Here is a 26,988-nt window from a genome sequence, read left to right as displayed (position 1 = left end):
CACATACACACACAACTTTATGAACAGTACATAAGGCCCGAGAAAAGCCGGGCTGAACTGCTAGTGTGTGTGTGTAATATATAACAAAACAAAGACTTTAAAAAAAGGTGTTGATAGCAACAGAAAATGTATTTCATTGTAAGTTACAGTTGTTTCCATACCAGTTCGACAACTATATATATATATATATATATATATATATATATATATATATATAAATTTATTTTTACATAAGCAGTAATATGTTGCTACAGTTATGAGCATGTTTCGGTCAACTAGTTACCAGTAACATGCTCATAACTATGTAGCAACATATTACTGTTTATGTGAAGACAAAGAGTATACCTTGTTAGTTCGGTATTGAGCACTTGTATTAACCTCGTTTAACTTCATTGGTTACCTTTGGAAAAACATAAACTCGGATTCTGTGTGTGTGTATATATATATATAATGTGTGTGTATGACCGTTTCCACACACTAAAAATTATCACCTTTAAATAAAGGTAACATGGAAAGCTTTTCGGCTCATCGTGGTTTTAACTTAATTTTCTTTATTATTTTAGCATCCTGAAGTCTACGGAAAAGAGGGACGAAACGTTGATCTTTTTCTAATTCTATGCCCCTCCCGTATTATGCATCTGAAGCAACACCGATTAAGAAAATATAAAAATTGAGTCTTTTAGTAGTTTCCGACTCTTAGCTGTACATGTGGACAACTGTTCTTTTCATATATAATTTCTGATATATAATCACTATCGCCTGATAAAACGCTGAGAATGATTTTTATTTGATGTAAAAGAGTGAATATCTTTAAATCTCCCCAATTATAAATGTTTTTTGAAGTTATAACATTGTTCTGAGATCAATAGCTATGAGAAAGTAACACCTATGTGAGTTATTTTTTAATTTTATTTTTTATAAAGTGTTATAGCTTTGTCATAAAGATGAATGAATTAAAAAAAATAAATAAAAAATTTTTTTTTAATTTATGCGTAATAATGTCTTCCCTTTCAAGGACAAACTGTTCCGGTTATGACTCCACACAATGAAGCTATTTTAAATAGACAATTACCATAAAAAAATTATATTGCACTGAAAGTGCAAAGCCATCTAGGTGAGGGTGACTAAGCTCACTGCCATTTATAGATGAGACTTACACTGAACTTCCTGGTTTTTTTAATTGCAGTTTGTGTAGTATCTCTCTCAATATATATGTGTATGTGTGTGTGTGTATGTATATATATATATATATATATATATATATATATATATATATATATATATATAATATATGTGTGTGTGTAATGTCGGAACGAGTAATCGGAAAAATCAGAAGATTTGGGGTATCGGAATCGGAAAAATTGACTCCTATTTTCCGATGCCAAAACGATTCCTTTGTCTTTTTTTTATTTGATTTTGTTTAAAGTAAAATCTTCCATTGCTGGTAATAATGATAAAATAATAAATATTTATCGATTTTAAAATATCAGTAAAGCTAAAATCGATAGATCATTTTTTTTTTTTTTTTTTTTTTTTTTTTTTACAGTGATCACCACTTATCAAGGCCCGGAAGCCACTCAGGGATAAGGGTTATTGCAAGTACATTAAGTTAGTGAGGAGATTTGCTGAAGTGTTTACTTAAGGGGGCGGTTCATTAGGAATTTGTTAACATTGGACTTGAAGACATCCAAGTTGTAGTCCGGAGGGAAGCAGGCAGATGGAACAGAGTTCCACAGGCGTGCAGTTCTAAGAAAAAAACTTTGTTCATGGAATCCGCGTTTTGATTTAGGCACAGATATAGAGTGGGGGAAATTTTTCACAGTGGATTCAGCTAGACGGGTGTTTTTCGTGAAAGATTGGCGAGGGGGGACCAGAGATTGGAGTTCAGACGAGCATCTGCCATGGAAATAACGATAAAACAAGGACAGGCTTGCAACGTCTCTTCTGTGGGAGAGAGGTTGCAGGGTAGAGAAAAGGGCATCCCCCACTAAGCCACGAAGTCTATTTAGATCATCCTCCACAAATGTATTTTTACGTTCAGGAAAATATCTGCATATTTAACATGTGTTTTTACGAAAATCGTGAAAATAACAACTCTATAATTAAATAAGACTTATACAGAATTCGAATCGGTAATTTAGCATGGATTCGGTAATTATATCGGAATCAGGGAAAAATATTGGAGTCGTCCCATCACTAATAATGAATGACAAGTCTGTATGCCAAAGTCCATGATGTTGACCATCTTACAATTTATTCCTTTAATTCAGTTGACATTTACAATTATTGACAGCAAAAAATCAACCACTTATATCGAAACAAAAACTGTCAAGAATTGTAAATGTCAACTGAATTAAAGGAATAAATTGTAAGATGGTTAACATCATGAACTTTGGCATCTAGACTTTTTTGTCATTCATTCATTATATTGCTCTGTAATTACAGTGAGCTTCTTGAAGAAGGATTGGTATATATTATAAGGAAATAAAATTTATTTCAACAGAAATAAAAAGGCATATATATATATATATATATATATATATAAAATTACAATTAAATTTACCAAGATGGTAAAACTAAAGTATATTATAAATATTAAAGAATTCATACTTATAAAAGTAATCTCAACCAGATGTAAAAGCTCGATTTTTAACTCTTTTTCAAAGTGTTTTTTAACATGTTTTATTAACTGTTTGCTCTTATATATATATATATATATATATATATATATATATAATATGCATACACACTGGTTACCCGGTCGTACAATACGCTAAAACATGATAGTTTAATTTATGCAGATTGCTTATCTATTATCATAAAATCAATTCTCTATTATACATCACGAGAAATAATTTGCCAGATGGATTAAATCATAAAAAAAAAAAAATGTCGTTCATCAAATTTCGTCTGTTGTTTACAATTGTTACATAAGGGCTGTCCCCTTTTCATGTAAGTATGAAAATAGAGATTACTTAAAATGAAAATAAAATGAGAGAAAGCAGAAATCGAACCTTGGATATAAGTTTTAAAGAACAATAGGTTTAAATGGAATGTCCAGTAAATTGTTAATTCTGATGAAATAAATAATAAATAAACTATTCAATTGTTAAAAAGAATGTGGATTATATGGGTTAAATAAATTAGATATATAGGTTGAAATTCCTTTTGTAAAAAAAAAAAAGGAAAAGTTTTGGACACGCATGTCCAGAACACGTGAAAGAAGGCACATGTTTTAACATGTGCATGACGTCATGGAAAATAGAAAGTTCTAGAAATAGTTAGAAAAACTTGAGAGTTAATCAGACAGAAGCGGAGAAACTCAGAGAGTCTGGAGTTTGAAATTCGAACGTCTAGAAGCGAGACGATCACTTTTAAACTGAATATGTGAAGCTTTGAATTCTTGATGAGAAAACCACGGCCGGTCGTAAAAAAATAAACCATCAGGTGTTTTTGTAAAACGTCGTCTTGTGTTGTGATTCTACAAAAAGGTAAATTGAATTGTTATGTCTATATGTCTGTGTTATAAAATGTCATGAATACACATCTCATATCTACAATGTGAACTCTACATCTCATCTACACTAAGACTGTCTGAAGACTGTCTACACAATGTCTGAACACTATCTCCTCACTTTAAGAGCTTCTCATATCCTTCGTCAACACATCTAAGTAATGAACATTTAAAATAAATATAAATCGTCATAAAACGAACAATCTCTCTCAATAATATCTCTTACAACATCTCTCTCTCTAAGATACAACACATCTCTCTTCTAAGACTGCGCTTATAATAAGACTCTCTCAATGAAACCCCTATATAACACAATATCAAATTGGCCGATATTTGAGCTTGACGATGAATGCCTTGGAAATGTCACTTCTGATTACTATCTCGGCATTTAAAATATGCAAAAAGCAAAGAAATTTGTGGCGATTTTAAATGGTACCTCTTTTATTGTAAGTTGAACTCGTTAAGAAAAATTCATATAACATGGCGAGGTACACCCAGGCTTGAACAGGATATTTCGATCTGTAGCCGAAGGAGCTACCACTGTACTAAATCTCTAGATGACCCTTTTTTTAAAAATGATTTGCTGAGATTTTATTTCCCTTGGCCGGTGTAACATAATTCTTGTTATTTAGACAGAAAGACTATTTAGGATCGAATTTTCAATGTTCAATACTTATTGGATGGATTTCTGTACAAAACCTATCTAAAAACACTGCCAGACATATAAATTACCTTTGTATGAAATTTGCAAAAGATAGGCTCAGCCATTTTGGAACCTATGAGGAAGGAACTCTTTTTCACTCTCTCTCTCTCGCAACTCCTCCCCACACTTTTGATGACCTTGTACCTAATTTTAATAATTCAAAGTGTAGGACTGTCTTGTCCTTTGTCAGTGGAGGACTAATTTTTTTTTTTAATCTGAACATATTTTATCTATCACTTATCGTCGGCAAATTTTTGACCTTGAAGATTTTTTTTTTTCCTTTTAAGCAGCTCCTTACATCAAGTGGCTTTATGTCTAGTCTGGAGCGATTTCCATAAAACAATGTAGATATGCAACCACAACCGTACTTGTTTTTATGAGGTAGGGCTGTTTGATTATAGACTAATTGTTTTGTTTTTTTTTTTAATTTTTTTCTAAGATAAATATTTACTTTAGAACCATCTACACACTTTCCTTTTAAACTGACAACTTATAAAGGTTTTCCACTATGCTGATTAAGAAAATCTCATATTTGGCAGACATAAGTATTTTTCGCAATATAAAGCCCTGTATTATGCACTTTAAATCACTAAGAGGTGAGGGGCAGCCACTGGGCAACGCCGGCTAACAGGTCCTGCTAGTATACAATAAATTGCTTTCATCATTGTTTTTTCGACATTAATAACTCTAAGGGTTGATTTGCTGTAAAATAGACAAAACCCATTTGATCTAAAAATATAAATGCAAAATAGTGAATTGTTCAACAATGGTTAATTCTTGATAATGGGCATTGTTTTACTATTAAATTACCCAAAAGGAGGTTGATATGCCATAAAAACAATCCAAATTAACTAAATAAATATTATAAAGTATCACTTAATCAATCCTCCGTCTAACACCACCATCCTTTCCCATATTATTTTGCTTGCCAAAGTTAAGATTATATAAAGGATAGGCCTGTGATGGTAAATGGGTTTTAATTTCAGCTGAAGATTATAACTATATAAAAGTACGGTATGTTTATATATTTGCATTAACTGGTCATTATGCACGTTTGGAACACAGCTGCTAAGAATGAAGGTGGATAATGAGGGCTATATTTAGTTTCATGCAAAAAGGTGTAAAGACCTGGAAGTGCTATGTGAAAATGCAGATAGCTTTTTATGAAATTATAAAATATCTTATATGAAAGGAACTTTGAGATTATTCCCTCTGGACTCGAAAAAGCTAGGCAGATTTTTTTTTAATTTTGCACGAAGGTATTTGCTGTATCTGGGAGTGTTCTTGTGTAGGTTTTTGTATCGCAATGCATTTGATAAGTATTGAAAAAAAATCTGATTAAAGAGGAAGCAGCCGATATTGAGCAAAGTTAACTTTTATATCACTTTACATCACAAGTGCACTTGATAAGTTTTATCATTGCACAAGCAGAAAGGCCCATTGCATAAAATCAACATCTTTGATAAGACAGGGGCGTGTTAGAAATGAATGTTTCTATTTAAAGCACAATTGAACTGCATTGTAGACTATAATGTATTGTGGATTAAGTCACTGTGAGGAGGTATGTGAAGCTTCCTCTTTTTACACTGCAGGGGAGTGGTCCCTAGCTAGAACAGGCAATCGGTTGATTTGATTGAAAAAAAAAATAGGCGATTTCAGATTTCAATGACTATAAAAGACGAACATTTGTTGATCTTTGTTCAATCCCGGACAACGTTGAGCCAGTAACAAATATTCCCCAATTTACAAGTTTCTTTGGAGTATTTTAAAGGGTTAATATAATATAGTCACACCATCAAATGAAAATTAAATTTCATAAAATGTGCATTGAATTTTATGCAGTCACTAGATGCCAGTTAAACAAGAATATCTGAATTTAAATTTTTCAAGATCTCTTCAGTTTAAAAGCCGCAAGCATTTTCGAGAATCGAAATCATGTGATTTTAATCAAAATTGAAGAAATAAGGATTCTAGATATAAGGTTTTGCATATATTGAATAGTGTGTATATATATATGTGTATATATATATATATATATATACACACACACACTAGCGGTGATGGGGTGGCTTTGAATTTTTTATCAAGATTTCGTTTATATTATAATCGTGATCTTAAAAGTAGGTGCCATCAGGTAGAATCAAACCCACAACTGTAGCATTCAAAGCTGGTGACATTATCATTGTGCCAACGTGACACACACATAAACTGATTAAAAATAAACCAAGATGAATGTAAAAATGTTTTAACGATTTTTTTTTTTTTTTTTTTTTTTTCATTTTTGACCCATTTTTAAAAACTATTTTAACCGGCTAAAGACCCATAAAAGAACGGCCCATAAAAATCTATTTGAGGCCCTTAGCTCCGCTCTGCGACTTTTAGTGTGGGAGGAGATAGTTTGAAAATATGGAGACTGACCGACAGACAGGCATATAGCCGTTTTATATATTAGATTTTAAATTTTGCATTCCATATCAAGTGTTTTAAACAGACTTTCTATTACTTATCACATAGTGATGTCAATCTTTGCAAGTGATTTAAAACTGTTCTGGAATTTTTTACTTATCCTGCGATAGATCTTCTACTTTATATATTTTACTTCATTTGCAGACTTAAATTAGTTATTTTGTTTGTATGTTATTTTTCATTAATTTAGCTGCATAAGTGAATAGAAACATAAGTTTGTAGTTTTATTTTTATCTTTTTTAGTTTGCAAGTTTTGCAGAAATGTTATCAAAGTTCAATACATCTAACACTTATCGTGATTTGAGAACTTAGTTGACAAATTGTTACGGTATATCGGCTTAGTTATTACAAAGTTCATATACTCTAGAGGTGAGATGAATAAGATTTTTATCAAAAGGAAGACATTATTACAAAGATACTATCATCTGTTTATCTTATATATATATATATATATATATATATATATATATATATATATATATATATATATAAATTAGTAGCGTTCGTGTGTCTGTGTACAACTCTTCTACAGCTTACACCACTGGATTGATCACGACCAAATCTGGCATGGTTTTCTATTTAGGTATAGTGCACACTATTTTTCAAGGTTACGGTCGAGACTTTACTGTATGCTCTTTGCTAGTGTTCAGATATTTTAATGGCTTGCATCCATAAGTTTTTGAAGTTTAATAAATTAAGGTAATTTTTTATTGAGTTTTTTTTTTTTAACTGATTGCAAAGAATATTTCTGTAGTCTTAGCTTTGGGATTACAAAAATAAGGAATGAATTGTGCAAAAGTTGAGCCCGTTTTTTTTTTTTTTAATAATAGAATCAAAACTCCCTATTTGAAGTTAATCCAACTTTATTCAACGCACAAAAATAACTTACATGACTGAAATCGGAATTAACAATAGCGATACTTGTAGATGGAATCTATCAACATTTTAATTTATTTTCAACATTAAATTTCATTTTTTTTTTTTTTCTGGGAAAACATTTGAGTTACCTCCCCTTTTTATAAATGTCAAGCAGTTTCAAACTTTTAGTTTAAAAGTTAGTCTTGATAAAGTGATGTATTTGGTTTTAATATTGTATAAGAAAATACCAGTGAAAAAAAAATCAACATTTTCATATCCTCATAGTAAACCTGATCTACAAAGAATGGTTTAAAATCATTCTTGATGTTAGAAATTTTAATATTCTTATTCTCTTAAGCTTTTATTTTTATGTTGGAATTCATGTCTTCAAACATGACGTAAATTGAATCTCTGGTGTCGCGCCAAAGCTATAATTTTGTTACGGTAATGTTTTAAGCTCTATAAGTCCAAACAAGTAAACTTCAGACTAAAGATATCGAAGTTTCAGTTTCGATTTCCGGTCATTGCGTCTGTCTCGTTTGTCGAGAATTTATTTGTAACAAGTAGTTATAATTGCTATTTTTACATTAATAAATTCTGCAATGTGTAAGTAAAACAAAACAAAAAAAACTAACACAGAATTTCTGTAATAATAAACGCCATATCTTGTATACTGATTATGCGTATGTTATTAGTCACACGATTAACAAATTTGCATATTGATTTTAAGATCAGTTTTATTTAACTAGCGGGGGTATCCGGCGTGGCCCGGGTGTTTGTAGGTGTGTTATTGTGGGGTGATCAAAACAACCCTGTTTAAAAAAAAGTTTTAGTAGGAAAGTAGGCTTGAACCCCGAACCTTTGACGTGGAGATGGAAACGAAATGGAAAAAAAACCCTGGGACCTAACCTCTCGGCCACGAGAGAAGAGGAATAAAAACCTCTTAATTTAACGTTTATAAAATGAAATTAACAGGTGCGAGAATCTTAAGTCTCGTGATGTTTGACCTTGAAATATGACGCGGCTGCAAGCCAGTTTTCGCTTGTTTTATACTGAAAAGCAAAAGATGCACGGGACGCTCTAAAAATCTGGAAAAAATAGCGCGTGAAAGTCGGGCAAATTAAATAGACAGGCGACCCCCGTTCGTAACTCATAGATATTATCATTTATATGTGATATAAAAAGTTTTAAGGAATGAGCTGACGAAAATGTCCAGCGAAAAAAGCCTTTTACAGACATACACAAAAAGCGAACACATACATACATACATACACACATTTTCGCTTTTATATATATATAGATTACAGGGTGGAATGATAAAATTGTCACTCTGGAAACAGGATTCCATTTCCCTTTGCTGAAAACTGTTTTTTTTTTCTACTAGTTAGCCAGTTGTGTACAAATCCCAAGAGTGATAGGAGCCTCTTATGTGACAAGTGACGCAATGTTCAATGAGCAAGATCGGAGATGTGCTGCTGTAAAACTCCTGCTCTCTACCGATCCAAGCTATGACAACAGGACTATTGCCAGCGCTCTCAAAATGCAAATCTGGACAGTTCAACGCTTGAGGGCACAGTCTAACAACGTTTCCAGTCATGGTTATGGTCTTTGGTATGGTTTCAAGTGAGGGTCACTTTATGCCACCTCACATCTTCGAAGTCGGCTTGAAAGTCGGCACCAAGGTGTACCTGGATGTGCTGAAGAGTGTGGTGCACCCGTAATGCAATCAGATGGCTGCTGGCAGACCGTGGTGTGGCAGTAGGACTCGGTGGCGGCCCACAAGTCCAAAGAGACCTGGGCTTAGCTTCAGGAGTGCTGGATTCTTGAATTGAGTTACATTGGAGAAAAAATTGTCTGCTAATTAGAAAAATTAAAACATTTACAATTAATGGAACGAGTAATCAGTTTTTCTTGGTTATCTATTTCTCTCACCCACTCTGTAATATTTTTTTGGTTCCCTGACAAAAAGAGGGTGGACTTGTAAATTCACCTTTGTCCGTTCATCTGTCCACACTTTTCTGAATAACTACGCCTTGGAATTTTTTTACATTTTGTACAAACACTAAACATGATATAAGTAAAAAAAAAAAAAAAAAAAAAAAAAAAAAAAAAAAAAAAAAAAAAAAAAAAGCAACAGAACGGATTTTCCAGGAAAACTCCAGTTACCACCCTAGGCATACACAAAAGTAATAGGAATGTATCGTAAGTTGAAATGAACATTTTTAACTTGCATATTTCTGTATGCGTTATTCATTCATCCATCCAAACAAAGATTTTACTCCTTATAAACCATTCTTGGGCTATGATTGGTATTTCCTGTTATTTTCAGTGTTATGTGACTAGTAGTTTAAAAGTTTATCAGTTAAATATTTTCACACACACGCACATTGACAGTATCCTTTATATAGAAAATGGAACAAATCTATTCTATTTAAAGTTAGATTTATATAAAAACTTGTAGATCCATTTTCATACTTGGAATGGCTTTGTAGGATTTTTACAAATTTCACACAAAGGTAATTTATGTGTCTGGCAGTGTTCTTAGATATTTTGTACAGAAACTTATTCGAGAAGTATCAAAATCAAAAAAATCGGATCTTAAAAAAAATCATCTTTCTTGTAGATGAAAAGAATTTTTACAGGGGAATATTTTTTACGTTACTGTCCAAGGGAAATAATAAAATCTCAGCAAATCATTTTTTTTCTTAAAAAAAAAAAAAAAATAAAAATAAAATAATATCTGGAGATATAGCTCAGAAGTAGAGCATTTGATTACAGATCGAATGATCTCCCCCTGTTTAAACCTGGGTGTATCTCACAATTTTTGGGGTTTTTTTCTTAATGAGTTCAATCTAAAATAAGAGGTACCATTTAAAATTGCTGCAATTTATTTCTTTGTTTGCATGTCTTAAAACTAAACATTAATCAAAAATGACTTTTCCAGGGTATTCCTTGTAAAGCCTAAATATCAGCTAATATTGTAAAACAAATACAGACGGAATTTGATGAACGACATATTTTTTGTAAGTTAGTTCACCAAGCAATAATAGATAATAATCAATAGAGCATTAATTCTATAATACATTAGCAATCTGCGTGAATTATAATATCATACTTAGGCGTATTGTACGACCGGACAATGCCTGGTGGCCAGCTAGTTATTTGATAACGTAAAAACATTTCACCAAAGAAATATTAAATGCCACAATGTACAATACAGGAAAAACTACATTAGTTGACGTAAAGGTGAGTTTAAATAGATATAATTATCTATCTAGTTTATTTAAATAGATATAATTATGATCATGACATTTATGTGGGGGAATATAAGATTCCATCTGAAAATTGAATGAGGTAAACAAGTTTCAATGGCCATAGAATTTCCACTCAATCTGAAAGACTATTTATTCTATTCAAAGAAACTATTATATCGATAAAGAAAAAATATCTATACACAAACGATAAAGCATATACTAAAATGACAAATCTTAATTTTGTTCATCCAAATCATGTCAGGTCCTGGATATGACCTTAAACTCTATCCGATGGTGAGGCCCCAGCTTGCAGGGTTTGGGGAGTGTGGAGCCACCCTTTAATTGCCATTGCTCCCAGGTCCACTCTGACCCGGAGTGGTAGTACCTGTTAGGGTCCCAACTATAGATTAAATAGAAACTGACTTGAGAAAAACAAATATATTCTATTGAAAAAATTTTTCTTCCGAATCACTTGATTCGGCATTAAATAACCTGAAAAGGGTTGATATGCCGTAAAACAAAAATAACCAACCAACCAGTTTATGTAAACCTCAACACAGTCTCGGGTATGTGTATGCAGTGTGATAAGGTATGCAAGTGAAACTTGACCAGTGAGTGTTGAGGACATATGTTGCATGGAAAGCAATGTATGATAATGATACGATGGATGTGTTCTGTGAAGATTAAAAACAATTAAACCTGATGACCTCGGAAGATTAACTCTGGAGAGTATAGGGAAATGTTTACAGAAAGACTTTGATTGTATAACTCGGAGCGTAGCCAGCCATGTTTTATGGACCTGTTAGAAGTTGACAAAAAGGCAAATGTCTTATCGTAAATAATATGCCTGCAAATGGGAAAATAATTTACTGTTTGTGAATCGATTTTGCCTGCCATTTCACAATAACTCCTCAAAGTTTACCTGCCTATTAAGAACTTTGTAGGGTTGGATTGGTTTCGTTCAATTTAAAATATTTACTAATTTCATTTATTGTTTTGTTCATTTTTTTTTTTTTTTTTGCTTCGTACATCTATAAGTATTTAAGTGCAACCAGAATGTGGCAAAAGGTACAAAAAACTATGAAACATGAAAAGTTATTAGGTCAACCCAAAAATGGCATTTATTAATCAGGTTGAGTAATTTGACATAGTAATCTATATATCGATAAAAGTGAAATTGTCTGTGTACATTTCCCTACCAAACTACTCTGTCAATTTTCAGTCTACAGACTCGAGATTTGACATAAGAGGTATTGAGATTTGAGAAATTCTTTTTCATTGGTTTTCAGCCAGAAATTTGGCTGTCAAGAGGTCAGTCCAACGATTTAACCTTTGAAAACTCTACCAAACGCCACCGCTAATTTTAGGTCAAAACACTTGAAATTTTAGATGTAGAGTACTTGGACATGGATCAAACTTTTTAATTTGATTTGAACTCAAAATAATAAATGTCGAGGGGTCAAAGTTAAAAAAAAAAAAAAAAAAAAAAATTGATCTCTGCGGTCTCTACCAAATTTCTCAGCTAATTTTTGGTGTAAACATTTGAAATTTTACATAAAGGGTATTCAGACATAGGGCAAGCTTTTTAATCAGTTTTTAGCCAAAAATTTGGCTGCCAAGGGATCAAAGTTCAAAAGATTTTTTTTTTTTTTACACAGGCATCACCACATTATCAAGGCCAAGGATAAGGGTTAAAGTGTACAGTAGAAATTGGAAAATATAGTAATCATTAGTAATGAAAATTCGATAAATTTGTTAACTCATATGGAACGGCTCATCAAGAACTTATTTACGTATTCCTAGCAAACTATTCAGCCAATTTTGGTTCTAAACATTTGAAATTTTACATAAAGGGTATTCAGACATGCAGCAAGCTTTTTAATCAGTTTTTGGGCGAAAGTTTGGCTGCCAAGAGGTCAAAGTTGAAAGAGTTGACCTTTGCAGATTCTACCAAACTTCTCTGCCGATTTTGGGTCTAAATATTTGAAATTTTAGGTGTAGGTTACCTGGACACGAGTCAAACTTATATATATGCATATAGTTATGAACAGTACATAGGGCCCGAGCAAAGCCGGGCTGAACCGCTAGTTATATAAAAAAAAAAAATTTTCATTAAATGAATCAAAATATTAAAATTTCAAGTTATAAGAAAATTCAATAAGCATTGATTGCAATTTTTAGGTTGCTTGATTATAATTAAAAAAAACTAACGAAACTTTTTAATAAAACGAAACTAACAAAAACATTTTATAAATTTTTTGCTACAAAAGTTTGGACTCTTCCTTCCTCGGTCCTTCCTGGTTACACTCATGACATGCCCATATTGAAAGATGGTTGCAAGTTTTATTAGGTAGTTTATTAGGGTTCAGTTTATAAGCCAAGGAAAAAAGGCGGAAGTGATAAAAACTCAAGAGAAAGGATAAAGACCTGGACAGAAATTAGTCTGGAAATCAATTCCAGCATATAAAGCGAATGTTAAACCAATAATCTAATAAAGATGAAATGATTGTTGAATGAAAATATTATTCACTGAAGCAATAAAGAGACTTGATTTATCAGAGGAAAAACGCTTCCAAATAATGGATGAAGTATTGTTGCCTCATCTGGACCGATCATTAGCCTTTCATTCTTAGACAGGGTTCTCAAAAAGAAAAAAAAGCCTCATCTAATAGGTCTGACATTGTCTACACCCGAAACCCTCCTCCGTTTCTGCAAAATTGTATTCATGTACTTGCAGAACAAGCACTTCAATGCAATGTGCTTTTAACTTGCTGCACTTATGCCCCTCTCAATGGTGTTTGGCTTGATTGTTTCGTAGAGGGGAAATTGTTTTTTTGCCTTTGCAGAACAGGATAGAGCTTTGCAAAGGGAAAGAAATAAACATTACCATCTACTCTGAGCAACCTGACAATTAGCAAAATCCCACCCCTTCACTGTAGAGGTCCCCCCCCAGATGTTGGAAAGCATCCCACTCTATTAGTTTCTTTCCTCAAAGTGTTTACCTTTGGAATACCCTCTCGGCTCCCTATTTCCCTGACAGTACCAAAATGCAGAAATGTAAATATACAAATAAGCATGAACTCTATGTAAATAATGGATTAGTAGAAAAATCCCACCTCCCTTTACCTGTCAAAATCCCCAGATGCCAGATTTCTACTCTAACAACTTCTTTTCTTGGACTGTTTGACTTTGAAATTCCATTTCTACTCCGTTTCTCCAATTGTGCTAACATGCAAAAAAAAAATTTAAATGTAATCTGAACCCCCATCTTGTTGCACAACTTCCCACAAAGAATGCCCCTATAAATCTGATGCACACTAGCCTCAATGGCAAGGTGTTTTGAGGATGGAAAAAAAAAGTTGCAGATCCGATTCCTCACTGCTGCTAAAAAGCACTAGGTTTTCAAACCTACCAAAGGTACTTTTAGGTGATTAGTAAGAAAAATTTAAAAATAAACTCCTCGGCTTAACGTTCAGAGGGAACATGAGTTGGAACAGATACATTGAGAGCATTGCCAGGGCTGCTGTGAGGAAGGTAGGCTAGAAAGCTACTTACGTCTGAAAGTGTCCTGCACCTGTATAAGGCTAGTATTCACCTATGAAGTATTGTCACATTTGGGCTGGTGCATCTGCTCCTAGTCTCTCCCTCCTGGACAGAATTCAAGAGTCGCCAACATAAGTCTCAAACTGTCATCTAAGCTTCAACCTCTCTCCCATCGACGAAATGTTGCATCGCTCTGCCTGTTCTACAAGTATTTTAATGGTGAATGCTCCGAACTACAAGCACTTGTACCCCTCAGCGTAAATATCCCCCCCCCCCGACAAACCTGGAATATATAAAGCAGCAAGATCCCTACCCCACACAGTAGAGATCCCTAGATGTAAGAAAACCTTCTACTCAAATAGTTTCTTTCCCAGAACTGCTAGACTTTGAAAATTCCTTCCGGGATTCTGCTTCCCAGCTGTACTGACATGCAGAAGTTAAAGTGTAATGTGAAAACATCTTGCTGCTCATCTCCCTACATAGTATTCCTGCAACTTATGTCCCCGATAGTAGCCCCCTATATCAACCTGCCTTGTTTGGGGTGAAAATTTTATATATATATATATATATATATATATATATATATATATATATTACACTGTGCTCTGAGACTAGTTCAAGTACAGGTGTCTGGCTTGTATTTAATCAGTTTATCACCGCCCACTGTTCGCTTGTTTTGACGTTTTGTCTAAACAAAGAAAACAGCTGTGTGGACGATGAACAAAGTTGATCATGCCTCTCTTCACACATTTAATTATTTGTAGATGGCAAAAGGCCCGACGTTTCGTTTGCACATGCGATGAACAAACGTACAGACTTATTTTTATTTTTTTTATTTTTTTTAAGCTATGAATATAACAGATGCGATATCTTCCAGTACAAATAAAACTGAGGAAGTACTTGCTGTCTTCAAATTTTCTTTAAAAAAAAAAAAAAAAAGAAAAAAAAATAGCTTGGGTGCGCGGGTGTTTGGAGGTATGTGTTGAGCAAAAAAGTGGTAGTAGGTAGCTCGAACCCGTACCGCGAAGGAGGAAAAGAAAGTGTGTGTGTGTGTGTGGGGGGGGGGAAGTGACATCTTTGCCGTTGCGCTTATCGCCAAACCGGAAGTGACGAAGGTTTAAATTAAGGCTAGTCAATCGAAAAAAGGGGATAACTTTCGAAAATATCGGCGAAAAAAGCGACACCTCCTTGTAGAAAAGTGCCCAGTTGAGGGTGAAGGAATTAATGTTTATAGCCAATTTTTCCCTATTTATCGTCCGAAGGGTTTAGTTTCAAAACGATACCAATCTCGTGAAAATCCGTCGTCTCTGTCGAAAGTTTTAGGCAGACCTACAAACATACATACATACATACATACATACATTCTGTGAAGGGCAAATTTATGCTTCTATGCAGTTTTTTTCTTTCTTTTTTTCTAATGGGATTTTTCCCAAGTTGAGGTTGGCTTGATCTAATAACTGTTGCTTCCATTACGATTTCTAATTTCCCAACAAGTTGAGATTACATTTACAAATTTTTTTTTTTCACTTGTCTGAAGCGTGCATGTTAGTTATACAATGAACATTGACTTCTGGATCGATAGCAGACAAGACAGCAAATTTTCTGATTCTCAAATTTTTGAACCATCATAATTCTGTGGTTAATTGAGCTACGAAAAAAAAAAAATTGGTGCTATTAATATTTTTCAAAGATTTATGTGCTCACAAGTTTTCAGATATAATGAAAATAAAACGTTGGTTTGGTATACCTAATAATTTATATTAATACGATAGCGTGTTATTTTCTGTGTCACATTTACATTCGAGTCGTTTATGGACTTCCGTCTCGTAATAAATAATTTTACCAAGAATTCATAAGTTTTGGTTTCGATTATTATAGCTGATGGCACTCCAGTAATCTATGTGTTAAAAATAATTTATCAATAATTCTTTAAGTTTTGGTTTCGATTATGACTAATGGCACTCAAGTTATATATATATATATATATATATATGAAAATTTTCCCGGGGGGGGGGTACAGAATTTTATAACTGCTAAATACAGACCAAAAAGCATAATGAATTTAAAGAATAAAAAATGAAAATAAAGGTTAGCTAACCAGGTTTCGTTCTTCACTTATCAAAGCTAAATCGAGGAAAATACGATTTAAAGCAATCAAAAAAAAAAAGTCATGAATATGGCGGGGGTAGGAAAAACCCCAGAAATAAACGGGGGGAAAAATTACATTTTAAATTGCATTTTCCTCGAATTAGCTTTGATAAGTGAGGAACGAAACCTGGTTAGCTAACCTTTTATTTTCATTTTTTTTATTTTTTTAATTCATTATGCTTTTTGGTCTGTATTTAGCCATTATATATATAAGTTTTCGTTTCGCTTTCAATTAAAGCTGATGCACCCAAGTCGTACGGATATATATTTTTTGGAAATCGCAACTTTATAATATATAAAAATCGATAGAACATTAACTCTATAATGATTTATATGAAATCTTCAGGAATTAAAATATATTTAAGCGTACTTTACGACCCGGGCATCCATGCTAGCTTAAATACTCCTGTAGTTTTAACAAGAGCTACAATATCGGAGCTTCTCTATTTATGCTGAACATCTACAGAATGCCAAGATCAATATATTACATATGAGCCTGCTGTGGAATATCCACAGGTCCCGTTAGTTACACATCATTACACGTAATCAGAATGCAAGCAGTATCGTCTTTAAAATGATGCAACAGGAAATTGTTTTATTTAAAAATATGAAATAGCACGTTCAGCTAACATATTTTTCTACCTTTTGTTAATGTAAATAAAAAGATGCTTTCATGTTGATTGTGTATATTTTAATGTACCTGTTGACGATTCTCTGAAATTTACTTGATGGCAAATATGCTCTTTAACTCGAATAGTTGGTGGCTGATAAACCCTAAATTGATATTTGCTTCCTAGTTCAATAAAGTGATGTCAACCAATGTCATCTAAACTGCAATCTCCAGGAACTCTGATACTCGCACTGCCTAACTCCAAGTCAAGACTCCCAATCAACGTTCTTTTGCTCAAGAGTGTCCTTGCCTTCCTCCTAGACCAGGGATAATTGACTAGCTTCAATCAATTTTGTTCAGCAGACGTCTTTACATCAATCTGTTTTTATGGAAGATGGTTTATTTTACTAAGATGGTTTATTTTACTAAGATGGTTTATTTTACTAAGATGGTTTATTTTACTAAGATGGTCTTTTAATTATAAAGCAATGGTGATGACAGGAATAGGAGACAATTAGAATCACAATCCTATAAAATAGATTTTAGGACAGCTCAAAATTTGTCCATTCGCTATGCATTTTTTATACGGACTTAAAAAAATTTTCATTGTCAAATACCTTATCTGACATGCTTTCTGCTAAGCTTTAGCTCCCACACTTTGTGAAAATATCAAATTGTGAGTATATAAATTCATATTTCTTTTTCTTCATCTATATAATATAAATCTCACCTGTCTGTTTAAATGTATGTATGTTTGTATGTCTGCCTAAAACTTTTAACAGAGGCGACAGATTTTCATGAGATTGGTATCATTTTGAAGCTCCATTCTCGGATGATAAATATTGAAAAATCAGCTAAAAACCTTAATTCCTTCACCCTCAACTGGGTACTTTTCTACAGGGAGGGGGTTCTTCTTTTTTTTTTTTTTTTCCGAAAGTCCTCTCTTTTTGATCGACTAGCCTCAATTTAAACCTTCGCCACTTCCAGTTTGGTAATTGATGCAACAGCAAAGATGTCACTTTTTTTTTTTTTTTCCACCCACTTTCTTTTCCTCCTTTGCGATACGGGTTCGAGCCTGCCTGTCTACTACCACTTTTTTTTTTTTTTTTTTTTTCCTCAACGCACACCTCCAAACACCCTGGTACCCAGGATAGTCTATTATATAAAGGGCAAAAGCGTGTGTCCAGCTAAAAGTAAAAGCCTACAAAACAAAGTTGCTCAGCATTGTCCCGGATGAATATGTAAAATTTAAAAAAAAAAAATATCATTCTCTGGGGCTCAATTGTACCAGGTTACGTCAAGGGGTTGGGAAGAGACGGTGTTTAAAAAAAAAAAAAAAAAAAAAAAAAAAAAAAAAAAAATGCTGATTCGTCCGTTGAGAATTTATGTAAAGCTGTTTCCTGTTTGTGTTTGGCTAGAGAGAAATAAGCTGGGGGGGGGGGGGAACAGAGGGTTGGAGAGGAGGGAAACTCTTAGTGGGGGACAATAACTGTAGAGGTAAAGAGGAGTTTTAATGGAAATATCACTTTTGCCATGAACAAAACTTGGAAGTATAAAAAATTCCTTCTATTAGAAATGCATTCCTGAATTTTTTTTTTTTTTTTTTTTTTGTCACCACTTATCAAACCCTGAAGGCCTCTCACCGATAAGAGTTAATGGTGTAAATTGGGTAGAATTTGATTAGTTATGGGGCCAGCTAAACAAGAACTTATTTACATTGGATTTGAAGGCCACCATATTGTATTCAACTGAATCCATCCAAGATTCCATAGATTGTCCCCCCCACCAAGATAAAATTTCTATAATTCTTAAAATTTCTTAATCTCGTTTTTTTCTTTCGTTTTTTCCTTTGTCACATTTTTATTCATTTTTTAAATTTTACTTAAATTTTTTTTTTTTTTTGTCTTTGCAGATAGCCCAGAACCTAATTCTCCTGACCTATGCCTGTTTCACTTTGAAATTCTGTGATTGTCTTGAGCTTAATCTGGATTTGTGTTTGCAAGTCCGACCCAATGACCACAAGAACCTCAATACTGATTAACAAGTCATTTCATCTCCGTCAAGACCAGCAATCCCCATTGGTGGCAAAACTTACTCTTTACAGGAAGCACAGAAAAATCCAAAAATTGACATGACTAGGACGTATATCTTTTTGCAATGGTTATAAAGATGCGAGCGTCCAGTGGGCGATCGTCACCCCCGATATCGATGCGATTTCGCCCTCGGCGCTTGCTTCGGATTTTACTTTCTGTCATATTGATTCTCTTTGTGGTCGTCAATATGCATGTGCTGAACAACATGCAACCTGGTAGCCCAGGCACTATCGACGGCAGCATGATCGGCCCCGGAATGAACCTGCAAAATGCGCATGTCCAGGCAGGGAGCCAATTTAATTTCAATAACAGCTCTATGTTCTGGTCAAGTCGGGGCGGTCTCCACATTCCTCCGATGACTGTCAATTCTTCACTGCTGACCAACATGACAATCGATGTGACTAATCTTACGCTCGTCAAGATGGTTATTCAAAATATAAATCGTGATCAGTATATTCACAATTTGGATAAGTATGGCCTACATCTACATGCGGACAGTGTTGTTATTGTAGTGCAGGCACATGACAGAGCGGAATATCTAAAGATGCTTTTGGACTCATTACGTACTGTACGCAATATTCACCAAGCCTTACTCATCATTAGTCATGATGTCTACTCTAAGGAGTTAAATAACCTTGTTCTCAGTGTGGACTTTTGTCCTGTAAGTATTTTATTTGCTTTACAACTTTTTTGTGTTTTTTTTTTTTTTTTTTTTGTCTACAAAATCAATATTTGATTCATGTTGAGACGTTTATATCTCCAGTCTTAAGCTCTAGATCAATGGTTCTCAACCTTTTTTTTTTTTTTTTTTTTTTTAAATCATGACTTTCTTTTCTGGTTAATGTATTTCGGTGAACCCTTATAGCTTATTTTATTTTTTCAGTAATGTAAAGAAAACCAAAGAACATATATCAACAGTTTATCTTGAAGGAAGACTGAACCAATATTAACGTTACATGTACCATGGGGGTCCGCATGGACCCCGTTTGAGAACCATTGCTCTAGATCATCTGATCTATTTTGGTGTACAGGGTGAGCCAAAAGTACATCTATTTAGAGATCACGTATACGTACAACTATACAAAAACAAGCTTTTCATCACAAACTAACGAACGAGGTACTGGCTCTATTTTCTATATAAGATAATGTTTACTTTTATATGTCTACTGTCTAAGATAGAGATAAAAAAACATTAAACACCCGTCCAGCTGAAACCACTGTCAATAACTTCCCCCATTCTTTAACTGTGCCTCAATCAAAACGTATATTCCATGAACAATGCTTAGCACTGCATGCCTGTGAAACTCTCTTCCGTTTGCATGTTCCCCCAGCTGACTATAACTTGGTTGTCTTCAAGTCCAACATAAACAAATTCTTGATGAACCGCTTCCTTAAGTAATCCAGTCTACCAAATTTCCATTAATAACGGCTAGTACGATATTATCCCATTGATTACTGTACACTCAATAATCCTTATCCTCGAGTGGCCTCAGGGCCTTAAGTGGTGACTCCTATTGTAAAAAAAAATAAATTACTTTTCTTCACGTAAGTTTGCTTTTTGAGAAGTCATGTGAATGACAATCAACCACTTAAGCATAGAAATATATACACACTAGTTTCATTGTATCCTGGCTCATTAATGTGGCCTGACAAGTGGCTCAAGCTGAGATTGAATCCTTACTGTGTAAACGAGTGTATGTGTGTTCTCAGTCTTCAAAACTTTAATTCCAACATTTAATAAACAACTTTATTTGTTATCTTCGTTAGCGTGTACATGAGAGAAACAGGTTAGTAGAAGAGTTCGGTGTTCGTGCATGCTTGTATTTATAGTAGTTGTGAAGAGTTCCTGATGTGAGGACGTAACCCTAACCCGACAATTAGATATAGGTCAGGCATGTTGAAAGTTTACTTCTATGAATACACTTCATTCTAATATTATAGGGAGCATCAGTTTTCCATTAAAAAAAAAAACTGTTTAATAGATTATTATAATATGAATATTATACTCATATCATGCATAACAAAATCGATCAGATAAAAATAGCTTCAGACTTAAGATGTAAAGGTTCAGTTTTTAATTTCAGATAAGGACATTTGCTTTTAATTTATTTTTTTTATTGAGAAAATTATAGTTATCTAACAATTTGGTTCAATAACCAAACAATATTGTACTAATTTTACTTTCAAAATATTAAAAAATGCGTTCTTTTAAAGAAAAGGACATTAATGGGCAACACCTGTTATATACAGGGTGTCCACAAAGTCTGGCTACATTACAGACTTTGTGGGCACCCTGTATATATATATATATATAATATATATATATATATTAGTTATAAAATATATATGGCGATTAAGCTACACTGAATATTCCGTGTTTCATCCAGTCTAGGATTCTTCAGGCCTATTTATAACTAACTAGCTCTACCTACGTATTGAGCACTTTTGAAGTAAATACTTACAGTTTACGCATAAATTTATACTTTCGTATATTAATTTTATGTGAGTAAATGAAGTAGTTTTATTTATATATATATATATATATATATTAGTCTGTATGTATAGAAAAAAGGAAGACAGTTAAAGGTATTACCGAAGCACTAGGAACAGCTTCCACATGAATTTGGTTTGAGCTAACATTCATGAAACAATGGAGCACTATAAAATGTTACAAGGAGAATGACATTTAGGTCTTTAGAATTGTTATGCTCTGGGGAAATAACCAAACCTGTCTTAAGGTAACTATCTAAATTAATCGTTAACATTTCTTGCACGATCTTTAGTGACTGATACTACGTATCTGTTCGTCTTTTAATTAAAAAAAAAAAAAAATTTTTTTTATTTAGTTGGTAATGTTTATGTAGTGTGTATTGTATTCAAGGAGACAACATTGTTTGAGAAATGCTGTTGAAACAGATCATTTAAAACTCCAAAACCTGCAGTGGAACCAGTTTGTTACTGGTGACCAACCTCTAAGCCTTTTACAACATGTCTTCCGATATAAACTAGTTTTTATATTCTTTACAAATCATCTACTTTCAAAGTAGACAGGTTCAAGCGTTTTTTCTGTGATATAAAGTTATGGTATTTTGGGAGTTTGTGTTCATATGCAAATAGAAACCTATGATTGGTTAACAAAAAAGGAATAGGCAGAGTACATATTACTGAAGTAGGTTTTACAATATCTGTAGGAGTTTGAGTTTCATCGAAGTTAAAAAAAAATAATTTTGACTTAGATGGAATTCAAATTTAAAGAAATTAACATTGCATAAAGCATAAATATTTCTTAATTGGTCCCCCCCCCCTCCCCGACAACTCTCGTTAGTTTGCTCACATATTCTCAATAACCATGCCTTGAATTTTTTTTTTTTTTTTTTTTCAAATTTTGCACAAACATTAGTTATGGTGAAAGTAAATTTTTCACTCATAGAGGGGTTCTAAAATGAAATATTTTGGATAATGTATAAAATAATGGATATAAAAGAATTAGGTACTTCTACACTATTGGGACGAAGTTTTGGAAATCGTAATACCGAATTTCACATGAAAATAATGGTATATCTACATATTCCTCATCTTTTTAAGATGACTATATCCAAAAATTACGAAAATCGATGAGGTGGAAAATTATTTATTAAAGAAAATAAAAATAGAATTTGAAAACGATTGTAAAATACAGGAGAGTTCAAAAGGGAGGTAATTTTCTGTCTAGATTCAAACAAGAATGCAGGAGTTTTTAATCTGCTAACACAATTAGTTTTTTAGTTTTTTTAATTTAAAAAATATTTTTTAATAATTCAGTAATATTAAGTAATTCTGACTGCATAATTTGGAAGCTACTATTGTAATTTATTAGAATTGATAAAAAATCAGTTGAAACCATTATTTTTTTTGTTTTGTTTTTTTTTGTTTTTTTATCTGAAAACTCCATTTATCGAATACAAAATCTCATCCCAATAGTGTAGAAGCGCCAAAATTTTTTTTTTTTTTTTTTTTTTTTTTTTTTTTTTTTTTAGTTCAAAGCAAATTATTTTTTACTTAAAACTTATTTTTAACTTTGGTCAATAGAAACAGTAAGTAAATACTCATCGTAGTTACTTACTCTCTTAGACAAATATTAAGTAGCATATTTTTTCAAAAAAATATTTTTCTTCATACTAGCTATAAAATGGTCCCAGGCAGCATACGTACCTGGGTATGAAAATAAAAGCAGGTATGATATAACATTATGGGCAAAAGAGAAAGAAAACCTGTGGCGCTTCTTTAAGAACATTTTCAACATTTCGTCCCCCATTTCGAGGGACTTCCTCAGGAGAATAAGCATGATTGAGGAAAATAAAATATACCAAAGATGAGAGGAGAATCTTATGAAAAGTGATATATATATATTAATCGCTTTCCCTATATGTACATAAAATATATAAATATCTCATCTTTTAAAGGATTCTCCTCATCATTGAGGAAAAAAAAATCTACCTATCATCCTTATTCCCCTGAGGAAGTCCCCCCCCGAAAATGGGGACAAAATCTGTAGAATTTTCTTAAAAAAAAATAAGTCACAAGTTTTCTTTTTTCCATACCTGGGTAGGTAAAATTCCATAGCTTCCACCCAAGTGAGTATTAACTAGTAAATAAAAATAAAAAATAAATAAATAGAAGTGTAATTATCTAAGTTATGTTTATTCATGAAATTTTGAGACAATTTCTTGTACATAGATTTATAAAAAAAAAAAAACAAATAAAAAAAACTCCTTTTCAGTAAAGGAGAATAAAAAGTGGACATTGGGTTTATTTTTCACAGCCTTGTAACTCATTTTCCTTATTTTGTCCTTTTTTTTTTTTTTTTTTTTTTTTTTTTTACATGGGATTCACCACTTATCAAGGCCCGAAGGCCACTCAGGGATAAGGGTTATTGCATGTACAGTAATCCTTTAGTCCTCACATTCCAAAATCAATATTTCTGACAAATAAGAATTGCTGTTTTTTGACTCAAAAATGTATCCGTTTATTGTTGGCTATTTTTTTTTTTTTTTTTTTTTTTTTTTTTTACGTTGATGCAAGTAGTTGAAAATAAAATAAAATAAAAAAAATACATCAAGTCGCATCATGTTTTGTCAGGCGCGATTTCCATAAAAAAACGAAAACTGTTCATTGATCTTGAAAAATGTCAAAGCTTCCACTTCACCTCCTTCAATGACGTAGTTCAGCCTCTAATGAAACAAGAGCTGATTATAGAGATAATAGTGTTTGTTGACCAGTTTTTCATTTCCAACACTTTGATCAATATCAAATCGTGTGAGAAGGGACTACCATAAGCCAAGTCAACAAAAGAAGGGAAGAAAGAATTAATGCAAGGTCTCCTACAATAAATCTTTCAAAGCTATTCAGTCAAGTCAAAACAGCTGCTAATTGATTTTTATAACTCGCTCATCTACTACAAACAAAACCTATTCAAATAATGTTAAATTAATGAATGGTTTTCAAGGTTTTGGTCTAGTTGTTGCTAAGTATTCTACAATCAGTTCCGAATTTTATTTGTTTATTTTTTGTAAAGGCTGATGTATGGCACTGTTCAGGCCAAAGTTCACCTTTCCTGGTTTTATTATCCCTTCCAGAAGGTGTTTGTTTATTGTTAATTGCCTGAGTTGCTCATACCAGGGAATGCCAATGACGGTGCTCAAGCATTTTTTTTTTTTTTTTTAAGCTAGCGTGTGCTTTTCTTAGTGTACTAGCCTTTCAGAATCACACCTGATCTTGTGTCTAACCTCCCCTTGGGGAAGAGGTAAATAAGCATTCCATGGGGTAAGACAGCAAAGTTAATAATGACTGATGACTTCAGGTCACCCCTCATTTCCATGGCAACATTATGGGTGTTTGGCAACCTTTGCGTGGTTTCTGCTGTGAGTAGTACAGGTTGGAACGATAAAATTGTCATCCTAGAAAAGACCGGATTTCATTTCCGTTTGCTGAAAACCGTTTTTTTTTTTTTTTTTTTTTTTTTTTTTTTTTGCAGACCATTTATTAGTTGGCCAGTTGTGTACAAATTCCAACAACGATAAGAGCCTTCTAACATGTCTGAAAGTGACACAATGTTAAACAAGCAAAATCAGATGTGCTGCTGTACAAACTCCTGCTCTATCGATCCAAGTTATGACAACCGATACATTGCCAGCATCTTCAAAATACATCGCTGGATGGCCACGGATAACAGGGACGTGCCCAGGGTGATGAAATTCCAGCCACGGTTATATTTGTGGTTTCAAGTGAGAGCCACATCATGCCACCTCACATCTTCAAAGTCTGCTTGAAAGTCAATACTTGGATGAGCTGAAGAGTATGCTGATCTCCTGGTGCAATCAGGTAACCGCTGGCAGATCCTGGGTGTGGCAGCAGGACTCGGCGCCGGCCCACAAGTTCAAAGAGACCCAGGCTTGACTTCAGAAAGAGTGCTACTACTTTGTACCCTTCTCTTACTTGCCTCTCCTCCTCCCCTGATCTAAACCTGCTGAACTACTTCGTTTCGTCATACGTTGAGAACATCACCAACATGACCTCCGACAGCACCAAAACCAACCTGATAGCCGCCATCTGCTGAGTATTTGCTGAGCTCTCATTGGCGCTTGTAGAAAAGGCATGCTCCTAGTTCCGGATCCATATCGAGGCAGTGATTGAGGCTGAAGGTGGCTACATTTAATAGATGTCAGCTGTACTACATAACCTTACCTGAATTGATTTTTTTTTTTTTTTTTTTTTTAATTATAAATAAAGTTGTGGTGTTGTTTTCTGTAATTTCTAAGCAATGGGGGGTGGGGGTGAAATGTAAATAATAAAGTTAAACAGATCTGACAGTTGTAAGCATGTGGATATCTATCAAAACATTTACTTTTTTTTTAGTCGCCACTTACTAAAATCAAGAATAAGTGTTAATAATATCAGAAGATAACCAATACTATGCTAGAGTGCCAGGTTACGCCAAGATTTCAAGAAGGGTCACTGTTATGTATTAATTTTGAAACCATATGCTGACAACCATTCTTGTAATGATCCGGTTCTTGTTGATTTTACAAGAGCTTTGCCCTGTGCAGTTCTAGGGGGTCTATCCTCTCAGGTCTTGCCCCTTCTTTGAGAAATGGTTAGTTTATTGCTAATCGCCTAAGGCGCCCTTACTGGGAAATGTCAACGGGGCTTCCCAGGCACTTTTTTGCAGGTCGGAGTGCCTCTCCTCGGGAATTGGGGGGTGGGGCGTCTCAATCCGACTTTCTGACCCTGGATCGTATGTTCTTGTAGAGGGAGAGAACTGAAGACTCTGCCATATAAAGGAGAGTTGTCCGTGTATATGTCCGGCTAAGAGAGGAATAAGCTGAGAGTAATAGAAAGAGGGTTGAAAAGAGGAGAAACTGAAGTGGAGGGGGGGGGGGTTAGACAGAAGTGAAGTAGTTTTCATAGAAAAGTTATGCTTTTGCCACGAGCAAAAATATCCTTGATACAAGCCTAATCGTGGAAAAATGGGTTTGTTCATTTCTCTTTATGACCTATCAAACTTTTTGGATTATCTAAATGCTCCAGTACAGTCTCTGAGAAACAATTCATTGAATTCATAATGCTATTATTTTACTTAAAGTTTCTATCTTGTTATTTGAAGTGTAGTTAAATGAGTTAAATGGATAGAATTTGATTACCTGTCAAGTTGACCTCTTAATTTTTGGCTTCATCACATTGTAATCGGCTAGGAAGCAGAAATTTCGTGAAAAATAGTGAATAATTCCACCCCATCTTTCCAAGCTTATAACTCCTCGAAA

At 33.5% G+C, this 26,988-nt stretch overlaps 1 protein-coding gene across 1 annotated transcript in view; it reads left to right on the top strand.

Moving 5' to 3' along the window:
- The window catches only part of LOC145283753 (alpha-1,6-mannosyl-glycoprotein 2-beta-N-acetylglucosaminyltransferase-like), a 222,194-nt gene that overhangs the window by 67,566 nt on the left and 127,640 nt on the right, over positions 1 to 26,988 (top strand). The window contains exon 2 of the mRNA XM_080132816.1: positions 19,009 to 19,850. Within this exon, the coding sequence (XP_079988942.1) occupies positions 19,254 to 19,850 (597 nt within the window). The 5' untranslated portion in view covers positions 19,009 to 19,253. The remainder of the gene's footprint in view (positions 1 to 19,008; positions 19,851 to 26,988) is intronic.

The sequence above is a fragment of the Euprymna scolopes genome, chromosome 8 (assembly GCF_053919585.1).
Source record: "Euprymna scolopes isolate OS-2025 chromosome 8, ASM5391958v1, whole genome shotgun sequence".
Taxonomy (NCBI): Eukaryota; Metazoa; Mollusca; class Cephalopoda; order Sepiida; family Sepiolidae; genus Euprymna; species Euprymna scolopes.
This window is presented reverse-complemented; position numbering and strand designations above follow the sequence as displayed.